Consider the following 21,116-nt stretch of genomic DNA (forward strand, 5'->3'; position numbering starts at 1 on the left):
TGAAAATGTGACATTGATTTCCTACAACAGTTCAATAAACAGTTAAAATGTAGTCAGAAATTAACATTTTAGATGCAATATTGCCTGTTTTTGTACCGTTTCAGCAGCAAAAATAGTTCCAAACAAAGATCACAGGAGAATTATAACTTCTCACAGCAACACTCAGCATTTTTAACGAATCGGTTGAGTCAAAGATTCACTGACCCATTTATAAACATCTGTCTCATTCTTGAATGAATCGGCCATTTGACTCAATGACTCACTCATTAAGATGGTCGCCTACCACCACCTACTGGTGGTTTAGTGTAATGTTTAAAAGTATCACTCTTTCCAACGTTTCTTATTTGTATATTTAAAACAATCTCATAACATTATTTAATGAAATTGTAATTGTTCAGTGTAAATGATTTAATTGGATCAGGCTGGCCTTAGACCCCTCGGGCACGCTACCCTGACGTGGCTCCTTTCGTGGGCCGTTTTCTCACCATTTTTTCAGAAATAGAGAAAACGTTTGGTGCGGAAGTTCATTGTCAGGCTCTGAAGCCTGCAGAGTTCAGTCAAGGAAAGCAAAGGCGGCTGAGTTTGGAAGAGACCGAGAGCAAGCAGTCTCACTTCTCCAGTCTTTTCGCTTATAGCAGCCACAAGTGCCTTCTAAAATACTGTCTTGGCAGCAGTAAATCAAACCCACGCCCCCGAAGAGACTGGAGACTTAATCCAGCACCTTAGACCGCTCAGCCACGCTACCTTGTAAGAGCACCTTCCGTGGGCAATTTTCTTGGCAAAATGTCTCGCTTCAACACAGTTAAATCCGTTGAAATTCAAATCTCAATGAGTCAAATTGGCTAACTCCATTATTATAGACTATACATTATTATCAAAAATGAATTTAAATAATTGTTGTCCCTGATTAGAGGGTGCAGATTTTCAGCCACTTTTGCGCCTTTTCGAAGCACACTTAATGTGTTTAGCTGTATTTGCTCAATTTGGCTTTTGCTAGGGCAGTATAGGCTATTACTAATATCACAGCCTGAGCCTTATGTCCGCATTAACCCACCCTCTGTGATGGCCGAGAAACCACACCGTGAAATCAGATAATGCCGCAATACGGCGGTGTGCATTGTCCTATTTGTCAAGTTCAAAGGTCCATAAAGCCAAGTTCAAGGGTCCAGTGTACCTCTAATATAACGGTATTATGTCCCCTTTAACGCATCTACAATGGCGGCTGTGAAATGGGCTGATGACGCAATATGGCTGTGTGCACTGGGCTGATAAAAATTTTGGATTTCGTTAGAGGAGGTCGGCTAGTACGAGGAATGAATCCAGCTTTATTCGTTTGTCTTTTTTTTTTTTTTAAGCGTGAGACTCCCCTTTATATCTTAAGTCCTTTATGTATATGGCTCTGCTCGCAGTAAGTCCTGGTAGAATTGAATCAAGAAAATAAGCATTTCTCCGCCACCAGGATGCGTTAAATCAGACAAAGTGGTTTGATAAAAGGGGTTTTGATCTTGTGAAATACAAAAGTTAGTACATTTTACTGTTCCAATATTTGTCTTAAAAGGGACAATATAATTTTGCCTTTAGATATGGGTTTTGACTTGGTGAGTGTTTTTGGTGTTTTTGCTGTCACCAAACCAAATTTGGTGTTACTACCAGCAGGGATTTTAAGGTATGGTTGATAGTTGATTTTGTTTTGGAACCTTCAGAAACCTTTAACTAGATTTTTCTCAAATTTGACTTTGCTGACTCTGTCGACTTCAAACAGCTGTAGCTCATTAATTTGTCCAATTCCAACAAATCATTTGAATGTTTTTAACTTAGAATGAGCACATTTTCAAAAATGAGTTAATTCTGACTATTTTGCCAGTACGGGTCAATTTATTTAAAGCGAAACTGCATTGGGCTTTACCGCTCTCATTCGGAAATAATCAATATGTAGTTTTTCGCCACTAGAGGTCGCCTAATCAAAACAAAGGCATAGCTTGATGACGCTGAGTTTGAGCGTGGAATCATAGGAAGTTGTTGTCGACGGGACTCATATAGAAATTATATTCATGGATGAGATTATCAACGCAGCTCTGTGGGAGCTGCAGCGATTTCTAATGAGAGAAGAGCGCAAGACATGGTTCGATAGCAACAAAACTTTTATTGTGCCGCAGACGCCGCTTTTGCTTCTTCAGGTCAAGCGTATGTGGGGTAACGCAGTAAACTAGATCGATATTAGAATATCATTAATAATTGCTGGATGGCTTGTGTTGATAAATGGCATGCAATTAACGTTAAAGCATATTGTATGACGGAGAAAATGCTGCATTACTGTTACTAAAAATAAAGCTGCATCTGATTATGTTATGTTAGCCACTTTACAAAATAGTGTTTTTCTCTGAGGCATGGTAAACATATGGTACCCTAATCAAGAACACAAACGATTCAAACAATACGCCTAACATTGTTGAGCTATATAACAAGGATCCGTTTTAATACGATCCTGTCTATAAATGCATCCAATAAGTTGTTCCCTTGTCTAAGTAAACATATTAAAGCATCTTTGGTGTTTCTAATGTTTCTGAGAAAAAAATAAAAATAAAAATTAAAGGAAATCGTGGGTAACGCAGGTATGGCATCACTGAAAGGTGACAATGACACAGTCCGTGTCCTGGTTAAAATAGCTTATTTCTCTGGATTTAAACATTCCTGGAAACATCTGGAATAATGCAAGTACAAAAGTCAACAAAATATATAACATGGCTCTTGTGGCTTTTGGACATTTTAATCCAAAAATCTTACATATTGTGCCTTGAATTATTTAAGTGAGATATTTCATATAGTCCTATTTAGGCCTTTTTTATAGTTAATTTTATCTGTTTTTCCTCTGCTGTAAGCGCATAATGTGACTAAGCGTGAATCCTCATGTTCTGTTGTTTATGCTGCTATTTGTGCATGTAAAGCTATAAGTTAAACCCTGGGAAATGAAAAATGTGTGGCAATAATGGGTCACATACACCCACCTATTCTATTTTAATTTAATTTTAATTTGAGATTTCTAGTCTAATCTAGTCGTTTAACGGTTAATGGAATACGAGTATGAATATAACTCAACAAAATGCTCTCATTACAATTGTCCACCTGATTTACTATTCTGGACGCAAGTTCAAGCTTAAACTTACACAAGCTGAGGTTTGACGAGAAATTTGATCGTATCTCCGCTCACATCCATATTGATAAATGCCAAGTTTTGCATGGAAACGACTGTACTCCCAGTTTTCTGTCGTACGTTGGTTTCATAAATTAGGCCCAATGTCTCTGAGATCTATGTGGCACTGAATAATAAATGTTTGCCACATTCATTGATTTTAAAATCCACATTTTAACTGATTAAAATCTCTCACACTAAATCATATGGACACTCATATTAATAATTAATTTTAAAAAAAAAAACTTCTGCAGATGTTACAACCCTCTTAAAGACAGAATTTACAAAACTGGCATCCTCACTTCCCTATTACTGAAGTCAGAACATCTTGGAAAAATTGGACAGATTCTTGAGCTTGTAAACCTTTTTAGAAGAACCTTAATCTGAACAACTGAAAAATAGAATATTTTTACAAAAATAAAAGGAAACTTAAATCTTTCACGCAGCATGTCTGGCATTTTTATTTATGCTGTGAACTGTTACTTTCTTTCGAGAGCTCTAATCCTGCATCATGCTGTCAATGAGAAGAACAAAACTGTTTTTAATGTCACACTGTATTCACGCAGCATTACTGCCAGGTAAGCGAAAGGGAATTAATCAATCTCTACAGGAATTAAAGAATCAAAGTCAGAATCATTCCAGTGAATTGGTTCATGCTCGAGGTTTTTGTAAACAAACAAAGAAAACACGCTTCACTGATTCCAACACTGGTAATGAACCTATGGAAATTAATATAAAATAAAGTTGTAAGTAAAATAATATTTACTCGATTAAAAATAAAGGGATTTTACGTCACAAAGCAATAATTGCTCTGTAATTAGAACTAACGTACAATCCATGTGTGACATGAGCGTAGGGAACACCATTTGTGAACTGATAAAAAGCTGTTGTAAAATGATTACCTGGAACAAAGCTCCCCTGAACAACTTCTTTGTAAGCCCACCATCCCTCATGGATTTTGGGTGGATTTGGCTGAGCTGTGAGGAAAGAAGAGGAAAATTAGAGTGATTTAGCATTAATTATAGAAAAACATTATCGAATTTGACCATTCATTGTTTTCTCTGTCATTTTTCCATTCAAGAATGATGTATGGCAAACAGCCCTGCAAGAGAGGCACAAAGCAAACAAAATTGGAATTAAAAACCTCCACTTTTGTTCTTCAAACATTAGAATGGAGAGGCATTCTGGGTGGACCTGACAAGAGATCCGATTGAGCCAGGGCTGTAGTTTATAATTGAAGTGACCAAGTAAAGATCCTGCTGCTAAAGGAGTTCAAGGCCTGTAATTACGAGGCAAGATTTTAGGATATTGCATTTTTACACCTAAACTTTCTTGTCCTTGCTGCCACTGAAAAACATGACTGTTGGGACAGAGGTGGCAAGGCTGCCTTTTAATGGAACTCGAGGAGGGTTAATCCTTCCATCAAGGACAAGAACTAATGCAAGAGAGTGGTTCAATTTCACAAAAAAAAGGTGGTGGCTAGAGAGGTGAAAATGCTTCCTCCTCTTAGGGGATCTACTGGGGGGGAAAATAAACACCACAGTGAAGCTAACGATTTCACTGAGTGCAACTATCTAAACATACGGTTAAAAGTGCTAACACTGCTTTATTAAAGATCCCCAAGCATGAGGATCACTAGATAAGGACAGATTTGTCAGACGGTATTAATACTTCCGAATAGCAATTTTGAATGGTTTTGGTTCTAGTTCTCAGATGTCTTCCAAAATAGCTGATAATGGTGGTATTGAATTTACAGTGACACCTAGAGGAGAGGATGCAGCATCATGCAAGTAAAAAGGTTTGCTTACATGTACCCTTTTCGCAGATATGTTTTTGTCACAGACAGTTAATTTATGCCACAATCATGTTTCCAATTATATAGACCAAGATCAAATAAGCAGTATTCGACTGGTCATGTGATTAACATACTGTAGCATTCACCTTATGCAGAATTTTAAAAAAAAATGTCCTTGGGACAGTAAAATGACGAGTCATCATCTCATGTAACTATACATAATTTCCAGGCCTTAAAAACGTCCCTGTGCATCATGCACAGATGATCACCAAATTGCTCCTGGATCGTTGGGAGAAGTTGCTCTTGCATGACGTTTTGATACCAGTCTTTATTCATGGCAGTGTTTTTGGTCAGAAATAAAGCCCACTCCCATGAATGAAAAGCAACCACATATGGATGGTCTCAGGATGCTTCACTGTTGGCAGAGGACACATGGAAGCGTTCACCTTTTCTTTTCAGGACAATCGATATTCCAGATGTCTCAAACAGTTGGAAGGTGGCTTCATCAGAGAAAATTACTTCACAAAATAACTGTCCAATCCTTGTACTTCCTGAATAATTTCAGTCAGAAAAGCAGCTTCTTTGCTGCCCTTCTTGACATGAGGCCATTGTCCAAAAGTCTTGTCCTCACACTGTGTGTGCGTAACTGCGGATGTACTCACACCCCCCTGCTGCCAATATTGAGCAAACTCTGCACTGGTGGTGACACGAATCCATAGCGGTCTCAGGAGGAGACGTCCAGGCGCTTTCTGGATACTCCGGGTCGTCCTGAAGCCTTCTTCACTGCAGTTAAACCGTTCTCCTTTAAGTTTTTGATGATTCGGTAAATTAAATGTTAAATGGACAATTAATATTTTTGCAACTATTTAAAATGCATCTGATCACAGCACAATATTTTAGAAACAAATTTAAATCAACAAGCAGCAAACTTTGCAAAACACAACATTTGTGTCACTGCCGATACATTTGGCCATGGCTGTAGGGATCAAGTTTGGTCATAGGTTTCCAAGTCTCATTTGGGTGCAAATAGCAAATTAAACAGCATACAGTAGCAACTGTTTAAATGTGTCAAACCTATAACAATTTCTAGATCTTTATATCTCCACTAATTGACGAATGTCACAAATCTCTCTCCCTCTCTCGGTCTCAGGTATCTTGTCAGGATCTATCTTCAAGCAGAAGTTAGTATGGAGTGAGAGGCAATAACAATTCATCAGCCATGTTCTCCTGAGGGACACTGGCGTAATAATACAGGGGAGCTTTAGTGGAAGCTCCAGGACAAGCATCAGACACTGCATCTCTCTCCCTCTCAGTCGGGAAAACAATGCTCCCATCCCTGCAGCTCAAAGCTGCCGTCATTATCGGGATGGAGACTGGATAGGAAAACATAACGCCAATTGATCATTTCTGAAAGCAAAAGACTGAAGCACTCCAGACTTGGTGCGAAAAAAGCTTTCCATAGAACCTCCAAGGAAGAAGTTTTATGTCTATTGTGATTAAAAGGAGAGTTTTGATGGCTTTTATGCAAGTGTATACGGCTGTGAGCTTACAGGGACTAAAGAACTGTTGTGATTGAATGTAATTCGTTGCACTCAGATCTTATGTGTGTCCCAGTTGAATGTGCAGGGCTGCATGAAAATGAGACATCACATATTTCATTATGACAGCAGTTTGAGCAAAGCAGCTAAGTTCTATTCCATTTCCCACACAGCTTGGCGGTTCCCCAATAACATATTTACTGGCTTCAGCAGAAAGAAATACCTCAAATCTATAAAGCGAAAACTCAAGTCAGAGCAGAGGTCATACGGAATTAAATCTGTTAATTTCAACATGTCCCGTCCAAATGACTTCACGTAATTGGCGGTGTGCTGGAGGCCCAGAGTCGGTATGTTTGCAGTGTCATCTGCATCGCTTTGCTGTCACAACTAATCAAAGGGAGGAACAAACAATGGCCCCATTCTCAGTGGAAGACAATACATTAAGGCCAGATTAAGTATGAACTGGCTCTAAGGGACAGTATCAACTCCGATCCGACAGGGTTTACATTTTATGTTTTAATAATGGGATTCAAGTGATTGGTTTAATAATATCATTCAAATGATTGAATGCTGCTGGCGTTGCCTTTTCAGCATTTTACAAATGGTGCCGCTTTCCCAGCAGCCGACTTGCTCATGCATTATTCAGAGTTGGGTAATCAAATGAATAGATGAGGGCGGTTGCAGCACAGAGGTAACAAACCTATTGAATGTCTGCAGAGTTAGTGTCAATAGATCAAAAAGTAATTAACACTAATTTTCTGATCCCTGTTCCCAAAGGGGAGACCCCCCTGCTTGGCAAAGGATTTTCAAAGAGGCACTTCACAACAGCTAAACATAGAAAGCACAGAGGAAAATTTGTCTACATTTGTCACTACTAGAGATTAGGGATGTGTACGAGTAATTAAGTAGTTGAGTACTCGTTCTGCACCAACTACAGTTGTTGACTAACACACACATTTTCCTGTTGTAGGCATGAAATGCACTTTCCCCATCAAATCTCTCACCTAAATCTCTAAAATGCTTTCTGGTGCATCCAAGTGCAGCTATATTCGTCATGCATCCCTGTGATCCCATCAGAGAAGAGGATCTGCTATTAGTGCTACAACAGACTTCATAAAGGCCTACAGTGTGTGTTTATAACACACAAAAAAGTACTCATTTACTCAAGTTTCACAAGAACATAACTCAAAATACTCCACTGTAGAAAGAAATGAGATGAAGAGCAACACTATTCGTCCAAACGATATTTTACAACTTAGTTAGTGGGGAAGTTCTATTTTTGGACAGATATGAGCGATCCCTGACATTATTAGCATCCATCTGGCATGCGGGACTCTTCAATGTGTATATTAGAAATCATACAAACTAGGCTATAATATTCATACAGCTGCAGACAGAACTGGACCTGTGGGAGCACATGCAATTGTGCCCCAGATACACATGAAAATAAGGCACTAGCGTTTCGCTGCATTTGGGTTCAAGGTATGCATTTTCCTGCCACATTTAGCTTCCCTTAATTACAGCATATTTAGAGGCTGCATACAAAATATATAGCCTAGTTCTATATAAATACTACTATATAGTAGGCAAAAAAACAACAACATTGTGTGACAAACGTAGTATGTCCGAATTCACAGTGCTCATAAGAGTAGGCAAAAAGTACCCAGATGACCTAATTCTTCCGGCGTGATTCTGAAGTGTGCATACGGTGGACACTTTACTATACAATGAGGCTACAGGAGAGGACGTACCGTAGTATGTCCAGATTACATTCATTCTACACAAACATTCATACTAATTAGAACTAATTTTTTAACGGTCGTGAGGTAATTACTTTTTCAAAATAAGAACCTACTCAAGAGAGTATCCGATTTCGGACACAGCCCCGAAAGCAGCTGAATAGAGACATACAGGTCTTAAAATACAGTTTTAACATAAGGATCTCCCTATTTTGATTTACAGTTTTTCACCAGTTTACCCAGATGTTTAATGTTTCTTGAGTAAATTATGCTTTAGTCAGGATATAAAATGGACATCTACATAATTTAAGATGATTGTAAGCAACTGTTTTGTTGATCTTTATTCTTTAGTATTTTGATATTAAAGCTACACTATTTATATTTTAAACTAAAGGGTTTTTACTGAAAAAAGTACTATGTAAAATGAGTGAGTACATCACAAATCCATCTTCCATACCATGTTTTTGCATTCCCCATATCACTATGGTAAGACAATAATAATTATCCATTTTAGAGCTGTCGGGACGGATTTTCCAGCAAATGCTATTTCCATTAATCATTCGTGCTTTACGTCATATCTATAACTAAATTGAAAGAAAGAAGGTCAGGCTATATGCAGTCAGTGGAAGGTGGTGTTGTAATAGTTGAGGCAACAACAAATGAATCTCAGACTGAAAGGAGTTGAGGCAACAACAAATGAATCTCAGACTAAAAGGAGTTTTCAGACAAAAGGCAAAGCAACAGTGCTCATAATAAAATCACAAATCAACATTGGATAGGCTCTTTAGAAATACGTATAGTCTGCATAGCATCACATTTGCTGTACATTGACAAGGTTAAAAAAACAGAGTTTCTTTCTAAACCAGTTACTACTTTAGTCTAGTTGCCTTAAAGCCTATTAGCCAAGTTAGTTCGCAATGTTTTACCTTATCCAAGTACCACTTGATGAACAAAACAAAATGCGCGTAAACAAACACAGTATCAGCTCACATGCGATTTTAATCCCAAGCATTTGTCAGGAAGCTTGCACTCCAGAACCTTTTGCCCGAGGCTGTGGATTACAGGTAATAATGTTGTTTGCACGTACCGATCGTTTTGCTTCATAAGGCCTCAATGAATTGTCAGGAGCCACAGATATTACTTTGTTTTGCCTGTAAATTAACGGAAAATAATAGTGATGATTCACCCAAAAATTAATTGACATTTACTCGACCTCATATTTCAAATATGTATGCATTTCTTTCTTCTGCAGAGCACAAAATATATTTTGAATAATGTTGGTAACCAAACAGATTTGGTGCTCATTGACCTCCATTGTACGGATGAAGAAGAAGAAAAAAAAAATCTCTTTTGTATTACACAGAAGAAATAAAAAAAAGTTTTGCAATGCTATGACACCAACGCAATTATTATTTTCGGGTGAACTGTCCTTTTAAGGCAATACAACTTGAGACTCACTTTTGCTACTGTCCAATTACTGTTAAATTCTATGTTTTGTTGCCTTCTTTTGGTAACTAGGGCTCTGACACGGTTTCACATTGTGATTTGGTCAAAAAGCATACCAAAATGTGTTCACGCAAGTCACATGCAAGTAACTGTCCTCTTATTGGTCAGAGTTTCCTCTGCGTCATCCATCAATATGATTGACAAGTTCGCTCCATGAGCTTTATTTGTAACTGTCGAGACACGCAAACGCTATAAAAATTTAGCCCTCATTTCCGCTGTTAAATTATATTCTAAATTCTTATTAACTGCAGCAAATTCAAACATGCTCTCTCTAGATCTCCTAGCGCTATCTAGAGGTTATCAGTGTCAAGACACACGCAAACACTAGACGAATGTTATAATACAGCTAGAGCAGGAATCAAGGCTTTATCAGGACCGCATTCTCGCACTGAGAAGCGCAATTACCCAACATTTTCAGAAGGTGTGCTCTTTTGGTTTTCAACCGTGATAACTAATGTGCTCACTCACAGCATCACTACTGCTATTTATATAGCACATTTCCCGTTATGAATTAGAATACCATTTGTTTCGTTGTTCCGTTGGGTTGGATTGCATTGCTTTCACACCACAATCGAACTGCCCAGAGATCATTTGCAACCGAGCCGAGACCACCTCGTTCAGGTAATATCATTGGTTTGATGCGGAACCAAGCGTGATTGTAGTTTTCACACATGCCTAAACGAACCGAACCAAGGGAGAAAATGCACCAGGTTCCGAAACAAACGCTCAGGTGTGAAACCACCCCAATACTCTACAACTGCATTTATATCCCTGATCCCTCTAAAGATCATTTCAAAACTAAGTGATAAACTACCTACACATGGCACTTCCAGAAGTCTCAGAGAAACTAGGTGATGCTGTAAATAAACACTTCATCAGAAACTAATTGTCAGAGGCGACCATTAGTATTCATCATGGAACCGAGGCAGTCCCGGGGCTCATCCACGCAGGGTGAAAAGAGAAAGAGGCGCAAATGCCGCCCATAAATGAAACTTGACCTTGCCGACAGCTGTGCTTACTGACTTATGAGATAATTGTCTTTCACCCTGCCCGTTTGTGGCACCAAATTATGGATCCAGCTGCACCAGTGTAATGTTGCAGGGCTCATCCCCTGTGGACTCCTTCAATCAAGCCCAAGCATCCTGAACCGTTTATCAATATAAAAAGGCCAGGCAATATGCTGTATGTGTAATCACCCTTGATACGTTTCATCATTCCTCTGTGCCACTGATCGGACCTCTGAACAGGCTTCTTCAAAGGCATGGCGTAATCGCTTTAGGAGTAATACAAAGATTTAGCAGCAGCAATGACATACTTTGCATTAGGATTAGTCGATTATTCTAACGATTATTTTTCGATTAATCAATCAGATTTTTCAGATTAGCCAATAGCAATTTTTACAGGTCATTTGTCAATAAACCCTTTAATTACTTACAAATAAAGTACTTAAACGATACTCTGTGCCAGCAGAAACCTCCTTTAGCAGATTAAAGTAGCTGCTTGTAGGGCTGTGCAATTCATTAAATTTTAATTGCCAAAACGATCACCAAAATAGTACAATAGAGTAAAAACTATTATTTTGCCATGTTCTGTTGTGCAAGAACACTCTTATTTTGTCTTGGGTTCTGAATGACACATGCATGCGCACATCCGCCCCTCCCAAAGCCATAACCTCTCTTAGCTTGAATGTTTAAACTGATAAGATTTAAAAAGAAGTGAAAATGATCAACTTTAGTTACGATGCAATGCTGGCCCGATTGTGCAAGTGACAATTCCGTCATGTACCGACTCCTAAACGCGAGAGTGTAGTTTTGACGCTTGCATTGTCCAACCCATTTTGAGAGACAGAGAGAGAGAAGACGCATCGTCGCTGAACACTCACGCAGTTTGTGAAATTGCGTCTTGGAGAAAGTATAAAATCATATCAATCATTTAAAAAAATCTCTGTGGATTAATTTAGAAAACTCATACTATCTACATGCTAAAGTGAATCAATGTCTGCGGGGGAATTTCCTGCATCATAAGTGGTAGACCTGCAGGAATTATAGCCTACTTATTGAAGTAGTATCTGTTATATTATGTATTTGAAGAGTTCAAAAAGTACAATAAAAATTTGGATTTTTTAAAGAATTGTTGAAAGGTGTCTTTTATAAATGCAACACGTTCCCAAAGTCATGTGAAATAATCGGGATTTCAATACTGACCAAAATAATCGTGATTATGATTTTTTCCATAATCTAGCAGCCCTAGCTGCTTGCATACAAATATGTATGAACGAACAGCAGACACAACCGTATTCTAACAAGGTATATATAGTGACCGTATCAAAGAAGGGCGATTTCCATAACAGCAGGAAGTTTTATCCCAATTGACAGCGTGTTATATAATAAATGAATCCAATCGAGTGCCGTGAGATCCATCTTCAGATGAACACAACTCATTTCTCCTCCTCTGTGAGTAAACAATCCCCTCATGATTACCACAATTACACAGTGCAGTAAGGCTCACACATTATGGGCCCTATTTTAACGATCTGAAACGCAAGTGTCAAAGCGCAAAGCGCAAGTAACTTTGTGGGCGGGTCTTGGGCGCTGTTGCTATTTTCCCGGCGGGATAAATGCCTCTTGCGCCCGGCGCAAATCTAAAAGGGGTTGGTCTGAAGTAGCTTCATTATTCAAGGGTGTGATTTGGGCATAATGTGAAGTAAACCAATCAGAGCGTCCTCTCACATTCCCTTTAAGAGCAGGCGCGCTTGTTCCAACGAGGATTGCTATTATAACGGCAGATTTGCCAGGCGCACGCCAGGAGCGATTCACAGCCGAGGAGACCGACGTTCTCGTCAGGGCCGTAAAACACAGAAGTGACATTGGGGATGATGGGAGAAACCCACCCAAATTAGCTTCGGTTAAACAGGCGTATAATTTGGGTAAATGTTTTGCAAAAATGAAAACTGCTGCGTCTGTTTATATTAGAGAATCAAAGTGTATGCGCGTTAACACGCTACATTATGGACAAGCACGTGCCTTAAAATACCATATGACTAACGCGCAATGCGCCACTGTCTTTAGACTGGGTTTTTCCTGGTCAGTGGCGGAATTGCTTTCTAAAACTGGAAAATAGCACCAGGGAACTTGTGCTGGAACACGCCTCTTTTCGCCGAACCGCCCCCGCGAGCGCAAGTTCATTCCCTAATTTACCGACGTGCGTCTGTGGAGGGAAAAGTCCGCTGTGCGCGGGTGCAAAATAGGAATGATACATGCGTCGGTGTACAAAGTCAATTGCGCTGGGTGTAAGATAGGGCCCTATATGACCAGGCAGACAACTAGCTGCCCAGTGCGATTCCATTCATACAGTGCAAGATCTCAGAGATTGCGAAAAATGTGCTGGAAAATGTGTCAACTCTGTTACACAACGCTGTAGTTATGGATGTAAAAAACAAAACGCTGAATGTAACCATTAAGCACCGTTGCTATACTAGAAATTAGCATCTCCTCTAGGGAGTCTTTGACCGCATCTGAAATCATATGTGTTTACTATATTGGAAGGGTGTGCTGTCTATATAAGCTGTGAATGCTTTCATACCCAAGCCATTAGGGGTCTCGCTAATAAACATTAACTATAAATTACTACAAATTCCCTTGTTTGGGGCGTACCATAAAGCTCACATGATAAAACGTTGGCCATACGCATGTAACCATCTGTCATTTATGTATTTGTCAAACAACGATAATTTGGATGTTTTGTAGCTCTGATGGCCTTACTATGACCCCAGCAGCACCAAAGTCTTTAAAAAAGTTATTCTACAATAAATAAATTATATGACAGATGGCATAGTATGAAATGCACACCCACTGCCTTGACCAGCAAAAACAAGATGGAGAACTTAGCACTTCCCTCGGGAAATGCATCGAGGCAAATGTGAGACTGGAAGTTTTACTACCAAATATAAACTTTATCAGTATTACTGAAGCATTTGCAGCGATTTCCCTTAGAGACCTACACACTTTTATCAACAAGAACACAAATAGCTTCTGTATTATGAATTCAGGTAGTCTTAGAACAATTCATTGGGCAATTTACATAATATCTAAACGTTTTGAACTGTGACATAAGCCCCTCATTCCGGAAAGGAAAGGATAAACAACCAAATCACGTAAGGAGGATGCTGACAATCTTGCAACTCTCTCTCCCTCTCCCTCTCTCTCTGTCAACATGCACAGATGCAAACTCACTCACAGACACATCTGCATGGGATTATCAGATTAGTCGGCTGAGACAGTGTTGCCCAGTGTGTGCGTGCAGGATCACCCAGCCACAGCGAAAGCCTCTGTACTATCCTGTAGATATCAATGCTTAATGTTCCGGCCTTCATCCGTGGCACTGCCCGCACATTAAAAACACCTTCTAGCAGTCACATGCGTGGCAGCGGCGAGGCCTCCCTCGTAAAGAGAGCCGAGATCACTGTCAAGCTGCGGCAAGTGTCGCTTGTTGAGCTAAGAGTGGCCAGGTGCGCATTGTAGATGATGTGCCACAGGGCACCTGAGCGCTAGTGCAAACATGTCATGGTGTCTTGCTGCTGTGGGTTTGTGACAAGATTCATGGCTGGGTTTTTACAAATGGCTATGCCCGTTGCATGTGACAGTCAATAGTGTTAGCTACACCCACCCATCAGAGAAGCCCTAGCTAAACACAGCTGCTCCTGACTAACGGCTGATTTAGAAGTTCAGCAAGTCTTTTGACTTTCAGTGTTTTAAAACATGGCTCGTGTCTGGTTTTACTGAATCAAATGCTTAATTAAATTAAATGCTTCTTCAGGCTAATTAAAAATGTACACTAAAATTCTCAGGATTCAGGGAAAGTGGGAGTCATTTTATAGAGAGCATGAGATTAGAAACATAAGCATGGTTATTAATGAGAAACATTACTCCAATTTTATCTAATTATAGTTTTATCATACGTACTCTAATTTGAGCTATAGAAATAGCTAGGTTACATTTTCTGCATTGGACCAAAATGAAAAACAAAAAAGCATTAATTGAATGCATTAATTTAAATATATTCCACAATCATTCACAAATATATTGTTCCCACAACTGCTTAATGAGTTCAAAGAACCATGCAAACTGGGATTTGATAAATTACAACATTTAACCACCATGGATAAGTGCACAAGACCTCTTCAAGTCTTAATAATGCCACTGTAAATGCCTCACTCTCAATAAAAAAAGAAACGAATTGGAGACAGTATTCAGCTCTGATTAATCCAGTCCTCCAAGACTAAAGGACTGACTTTTTTAAATTTTCAAGAGGTTTGAAGGAAATGTATGTGAATGGTTACTAAAATACCATACACAAAATTAGTATACTGTACATGCTGCGGTCAATGTATTAAGTGGCAAAACAACTTAAATAGATATCTGCGCAAGACCAAATGCTTTTGACTGGATTTGATCACACATTCTTCCAATTACCTGGATGAATGCAGGCCCTCATGTTTTCATAACAGCAAAGGAAAAACTGCAACAAACTAGGACTGTAAACTCTAGTGTCAAAATTTTGATTTTTAGATTCTCAGTCCTATTCAAACAAACCTAAAAGACATAATCAAGTCTGTTTATCATAATTATGGTACAATGTTTTTTGACTGGGCTGAGAAATCTGGCACAACAACAACAGGCACCTGCAGCTCTGTAAATCTCTATGAACATATGAAAAGACAACAACTACTAACTTCCAATGTTACTCACTGAGACAGGTTTGAAATATCTCCAAAGAACCTGTTTTGGACTTTAAATGAAGGATGCCAGAGGTTAATGAAGAGCTTAATCAAAGAGTTCAAATGACTATAGAGTGCAACCCTTTTGCAGAGGCGTTAGTTCCGGAAGTTTATTTTCCCCCAAAGGGATTTTTTTTTTTTTAAGCGTTATAAGCCAGCTTTGATTTTGAAGCAAAAAAGTATTTGAAAACCTGACAAAAATACAAAAGGTGCAGAATGAGGAAAAGAACTACAATCCCATGAAGCATGGAGATTGCAAAATGATGGAGGAATATAAAACCATTCATTTAAAAATGTTGATGTATATAATATTATACACACACATTAGTGCTGTCAAATTGATTAATCGCATCTAACAAAAGTCTTTGTTTGCATAATGTGTGTATACACTAATTATATAGATAGAGATAGAGATAGAGAGAAAGAGAGAAAGAGAGAGATAGATAGATGTCTGTGCGTATACAGTATACACACACATATAGGGCTGCACAATTAACATGAAAATCACACATAAACCATTTTGGCTTAGTGTGATTATAAAATCCAAAGGCTGCGATTATTCGTTATGTGCAGCTTGTCAGTGAAGCACAGCTCTGTGATCAGTCGTAAATGCTGCTCTGTCTAAAAGCACAGCGAGTTTTAGTCGCTTATAACAAGCATTTGAAAAAGCAACACAAGTCAAACATATTTCCAAACATGTTTTTACACCAAACTCACCTCATAATGTCAGTTGAGTGTTTTAAAACATCCTTCTGTGAGATGTGGCTTCTTACACAGAATAAGGTACACAACATATTTCACAGTATTCTATGCAGTGATAAAGGCTATGTCGATTTGAAGTGTAAATATCATGAAAATTCGAGAATGCTTGAAGAACTCAGATAAAGCATATATTGTCATAGTGTGTCGTGTGTTTATTAGTCATGTTTAATCAAAGTGTTTCAATCTTCTGTTTATTCAGCGACAGCAGTACTTTGATGCCCATAGAGATTTCCTGGAACGACGTGCATTATACTTCTGCAGGGCATATTTGGCCTGCAGAGAACGCATATATATAATATTATATATATATATATATTTTTTTTTTATGTAAAAAAAAAAAAAACTTTTATAATAATTGATTTGACAGCACTAATAATATATATATATATATATATATAATTTTTTATGTAAGAGCATAGGGAGGCTGACTCGATTACGTCACCTGCAATGCTTCATGGGAGTGGACGAAGCTAAAGAGCACTTTTGGTGCAGTTTGCTTGTTTCCACTCTCTGATTGGTGGAATTTTCTGTACAGCATCATAGTGTCATTTTTCCACTATGGATTCCACTGTTAAACAGTTATTTTAAAAAGGAATCCAGCTAAATATTTTAAAACGGAATTGCCATTACACAGAGTTAAATGTTATACCACAATACCAAATATCCAGTGAGGTTCAAAAATCTAACACTGAAAACTCGCTGTACCTCACTGTATATCCTAAAGAGTGTGATCATTAAATGAACCAAAAAAGAGCACAGAATAAATCAGTCCCAATAAGAATCTCATATCATAATTGATGGAACTGTAATTGATCTGATATCAACAGTCCCTCTAAAACTGCTGTATTTTTGCACATTGACAAGGAGATGCTCTGCACTTTTTGAGAATCTGTGTTCATGAGGCGATCCCTGTGCTGTTGGATCCAGAGCGGCATCAAAGCAAATGTTAACTGCCATAACTAAACAAATGCTCATGCTCTGCAAATGTCAGCTAAAATCTATGATGTTCCGGTAAGAATGCCTGAAAACCAAAAGGCTACCGAAGTTGGTACTCGTTACAGTCCAATTACGACTGTAGTGGGGACAAAATGGAATCTTTGATCTTTGTGAGTATGGTGTTGTGACAAACAAAACAAAAATCATTGAGAGCTTCCTTGTTATACCAAAAGACAGAGACCTACCAAGAAATAAAATAAAAATAAAATAAAAGGTTTAAACAGCAAAATGGAGTGTTTTCCAAAATTTCCATCTGTCATAAAACAATGCAACTGCTGACAACAGACACGTCATCAAGAATACTGCTGGGCAAAACAATGTTAAAGGTAAATAAGAGGGCTTTGCTATTTGGGGATTGATGGCTGTGGAACAAATTAGAAATGCTTTGAAAATGATAATGACCATAGCTACACCAGGAAATATCTTAAAAATGTCAATGTAAATTCAAAATGTATCCTATTTTCTTTTTAAAAAGCACGTTTCTGCTCTTATTATGAATGATTTATAGTGCAAGTTATTCCAAAGGGAAGATAGGCCGTCATCATAATCATTAATCAAAATTTTAAAAACCTGCTCTTCCTCTGAAACAACCTTTTCCATTGACGTCACTTGGGCTGTGTGGGCTACTGGGTAATGTTAAATCAATGCCAAATAGCAAACTTGCATTCATTCTGGCTCTGCTTCCTTTGATACAGTGTGTAATGCCCAGTTTTTCCAAATTACATAACATTATAGAAGTAAAATGAGCTGTGCACAACAATTCACATTGACCAAGTGAAAGAGGTACAGGGAGACAAAACTGGCACCAGATTTAAGGGCACTAATAAACAACCAAAATGCTCATTGCAACTGATATCATGCTGAAACATATTCAGCAAAACACAGGAGATATTTAAAGAATCATTGGAGTCACATTATAAACACTGCTAGTATTTTGCATACATAAACACACATTAAAAACAAACCACTCACACATACTAACCACATTGTGATCATCCTAATGTAAAAATGAATATTCCAAAGTAATAACAGTCTGAATTTCCATACAAGTAGCCTCATGTAAAATGTTCACCATCGTGGAAATGTACATGAGGTTACTAAAAAGAAAAGCTCTCAGAGGCCATAAACACTGCTCAAGGACGTTTACGTTGTCTGTCCTACGCATCATGAGAAAGACTGATGTGTTGCGCGCTGAGTTGCCATCAATGTCCAGTTCTCGCGTGGGCGAACACTGCTGGACGCGTTCCATAACCCTCTCACGAGGAGCTTTAAAGTTGAACCACAACGGACTTGATTTGTTTAGTCATTTAATAACATTCGTGACTTTTATTTGGACGGCTTTTGGCAGTCATTTAGACTTCTGCCCACTGAATAAGTTATTTCCGTGGGTGTTCTGGTTTTTAACACTAGAATGTCTGAGAGAGAAGAGCTTATAATCGACCTCACACGAGCTCCGCATTAGACTATAGTAACTGGTAAAATCGTAACAGTTCGAGTAGACCAGTTCGTGCTGCAATTCGGGTTTCCATTGCTTCTACATTTGGTCTTTGCAGTGATGACCGCCTCCAAAAAAAAATCACTATTTCACATTTAGCCTACATAACCAGTGGATGAAAAACTCATAGCCTATGACTAATTTAATGTAATTTAATTTTTAATGTAATTTAATTTACGCTTCACTTACTGTATGCCTAGCCTTAAAATAGCCAACCCGAATGAGTTAGTATGGCAAATGGACCATCATTAAAATATAACAGACACACATTATTAAGAAAAATATCTTATTAACTTAAATTATTTGAATTAATTAAGGAATAGTAGCCCAATCAATATAAATGGCGTGGCTATGAACGTTGTAGGCAACATAAGAGATTTTAATATAATCAAAAACTGGATTTCGATGAATTGCGCGCCTTTGACGTAATATTATTATTTTAAAAATAGGGGACAAACTACGTACAGTGAATGATTTAGCATGTTTTATGGTTTTAAAACAACTCAAGCTATAACACGAATATCATTCAAAGCACTACTTGTGGTAAAAAAAAAAAAAAAAATCATAATATCAAATCTTACCTGAAGTGCAAACAATGAGGTTGACTTGAAGGATAATAAATATTTCCCAGATTATATCCATGTTTTGTCTTCATTCCAAGTCCATTGCGCTCAGAAAACGGGGATCAGTTGCAGATGAGTCCACCCAGTCTCTTTCCCACTGGACACCTTCCACAAGATCCTCTCCAAATCACACACATAGCACATTTATCTCGAGGACATAACACCGCATTTCAAACAGGCTGAAATCCAAACAAGACTATGTCCCGAACTAAAGGGGATCTGGAGTGATATCCTCAGTGCGAATACTTTAATAGAGGTTTCGTTGCGTCCCACAAGCCTCCATAAAATGACTCAAGCGTTCCAGAAGTGCTTCTGTTATGCCACGCAGACGCTGGACTCCGTTGATGTGACCCTGCGAAAAGAGAGAGTACAACTGTGATTTGACGTGTCCTCGTAGTGGGCAAGGTCGGAGCTCTACGCGAGAGTAACAGTTTTAACTCAGCCAGGTTTAACGGGTAAGTCACGGGACCGCGCACTTGCTGTAAGGGGGCGTGCTTCCCTCGTTCACGACATGCCGTTACACTTACCAGCGCACGCGAGCACCGATTCATTTATCCATCTGCTTAGCTTTCATAAAGTGTCATTAAAGAGAGGAAAGTTGTAAATATAAGCTAACCTGTGGTGTTTTTTTGAAACACTTACGGGACTTGACCGTTTCGGTGACAGGACAAAACGTCTTACAAACAAGTTACCAGCGGAGTTATGAAATACTGCAGAGGAAATGTCAGTAAACAATCCACAACAACACTGCAGGCGAGATAGTCTGCGCTTACCTGTTACTTTATAACGGGACAGTTAAAAAAAATAAAAACAACAACTAAAAATCCAAATCCAGTGGTTTGTGATATAAACAGCTACTGATATTTCCTGAGGTTCACGAGGTAAACTGTATACCAGCCTCCTGTGCGCAGCGGGTACGCGGACAACTAAAACAGAGAGCGCGCGCCCGCTATTAATTTCGTGATCACGTTGCACAGGTGGATGGAGCAGAGCATCAGCACAGCCGAGAGAGAGAGAGAGAGAGAGAGAGAGAGAGAGAGAGAGAGAGAGAGAGAGAGAGAGAGAGAGAGAGAGAGAGAATGGGCGGGTACATCAGAGATACGGCAAGAAGATTGTGCGTTATTGGTTGCGTATATGGACATTTAGACTACAAATCAAAACTTTCAGACTGTCACCACAACAGTTGCATCATGTTCTTCATGTTGCATAACGTATTCAACTAAATACGTTCACTAAGTGGCGATATGCATCATGTATATACACTATTATGTTCGATGGATAGGCACATAGCCTTTTACAGTTGTAAAGATACTGAGACTTACCTTTTTCAATGAACTATATTAAGTTAAAATGACGTTATGCAGGTTAAAGCATAATATCTGATGCAATTTTTTAATATGATTGTCATGGGGGGGGGGGGGGGGGTTGTTGCTAGTCATGTAAACAGTAGGACAACAATATCTGCTATGACCCTTCTCAGTTTAATCTAACGCAGTATATGTACAAAAATCTAACTTTTTGTTATTTTGTCTTCATGATTTACCAGTCCCTCCCTGGTTTTCTCATGGCAGGTTTACGTTAAGTTGAGATTTGAGATAGACTAGTAAAGTTGCTTTCTGTACAATAGCTACTCATATTCAAAGATACTCATGTTTAAATGTACTGTAAGTGAGAACACTGTGCTTGGTATTTTTTT

At 38.6% G+C, this 21,116-nt stretch overlaps 1 protein-coding gene across 2 annotated transcripts in view; it reads right to left on the reverse strand.

Annotated features, from left to right (window-relative positions):
* Positions 1-20,386, reverse strand: part of ca10a (carbonic anhydrase Xa) — a 162,437-nt gene extending 142,051 nt beyond the window's left edge. The window contains exons 1-3 of one of the 2 annotated variants that reach the window (XM_079595725.1): positions 20,194-20,386; positions 19,379-19,772; positions 4,093-4,167 (exon numbers count right to left, since the gene is read on the reverse strand). In XM_079595725.1, the coding sequence (XP_079451851.1) occupies positions 4,093-4,167; positions 19,379-19,439 (136 nt within the window). In that variant the 5' untranslated portion in view covers positions 19,440-19,772; positions 20,194-20,386. Of the gene's footprint in view, positions 1-4,092; positions 4,168-19,378; positions 19,921-20,193 lie in introns of those variants that run through there. The other variant, XM_079595724.1, reaches the window with a different exon arrangement.
* Positions 20,387-21,116: the final 730 nt, after the last annotated feature.

This window comes from Phoxinus phoxinus (assembly GCF_949152265.1).
Source record: "Phoxinus phoxinus genome assembly, chromosome: 21".
NCBI lineage: Eukaryota > Metazoa > Chordata > Actinopteri > Cypriniformes > Leuciscidae > Phoxinus > Phoxinus phoxinus.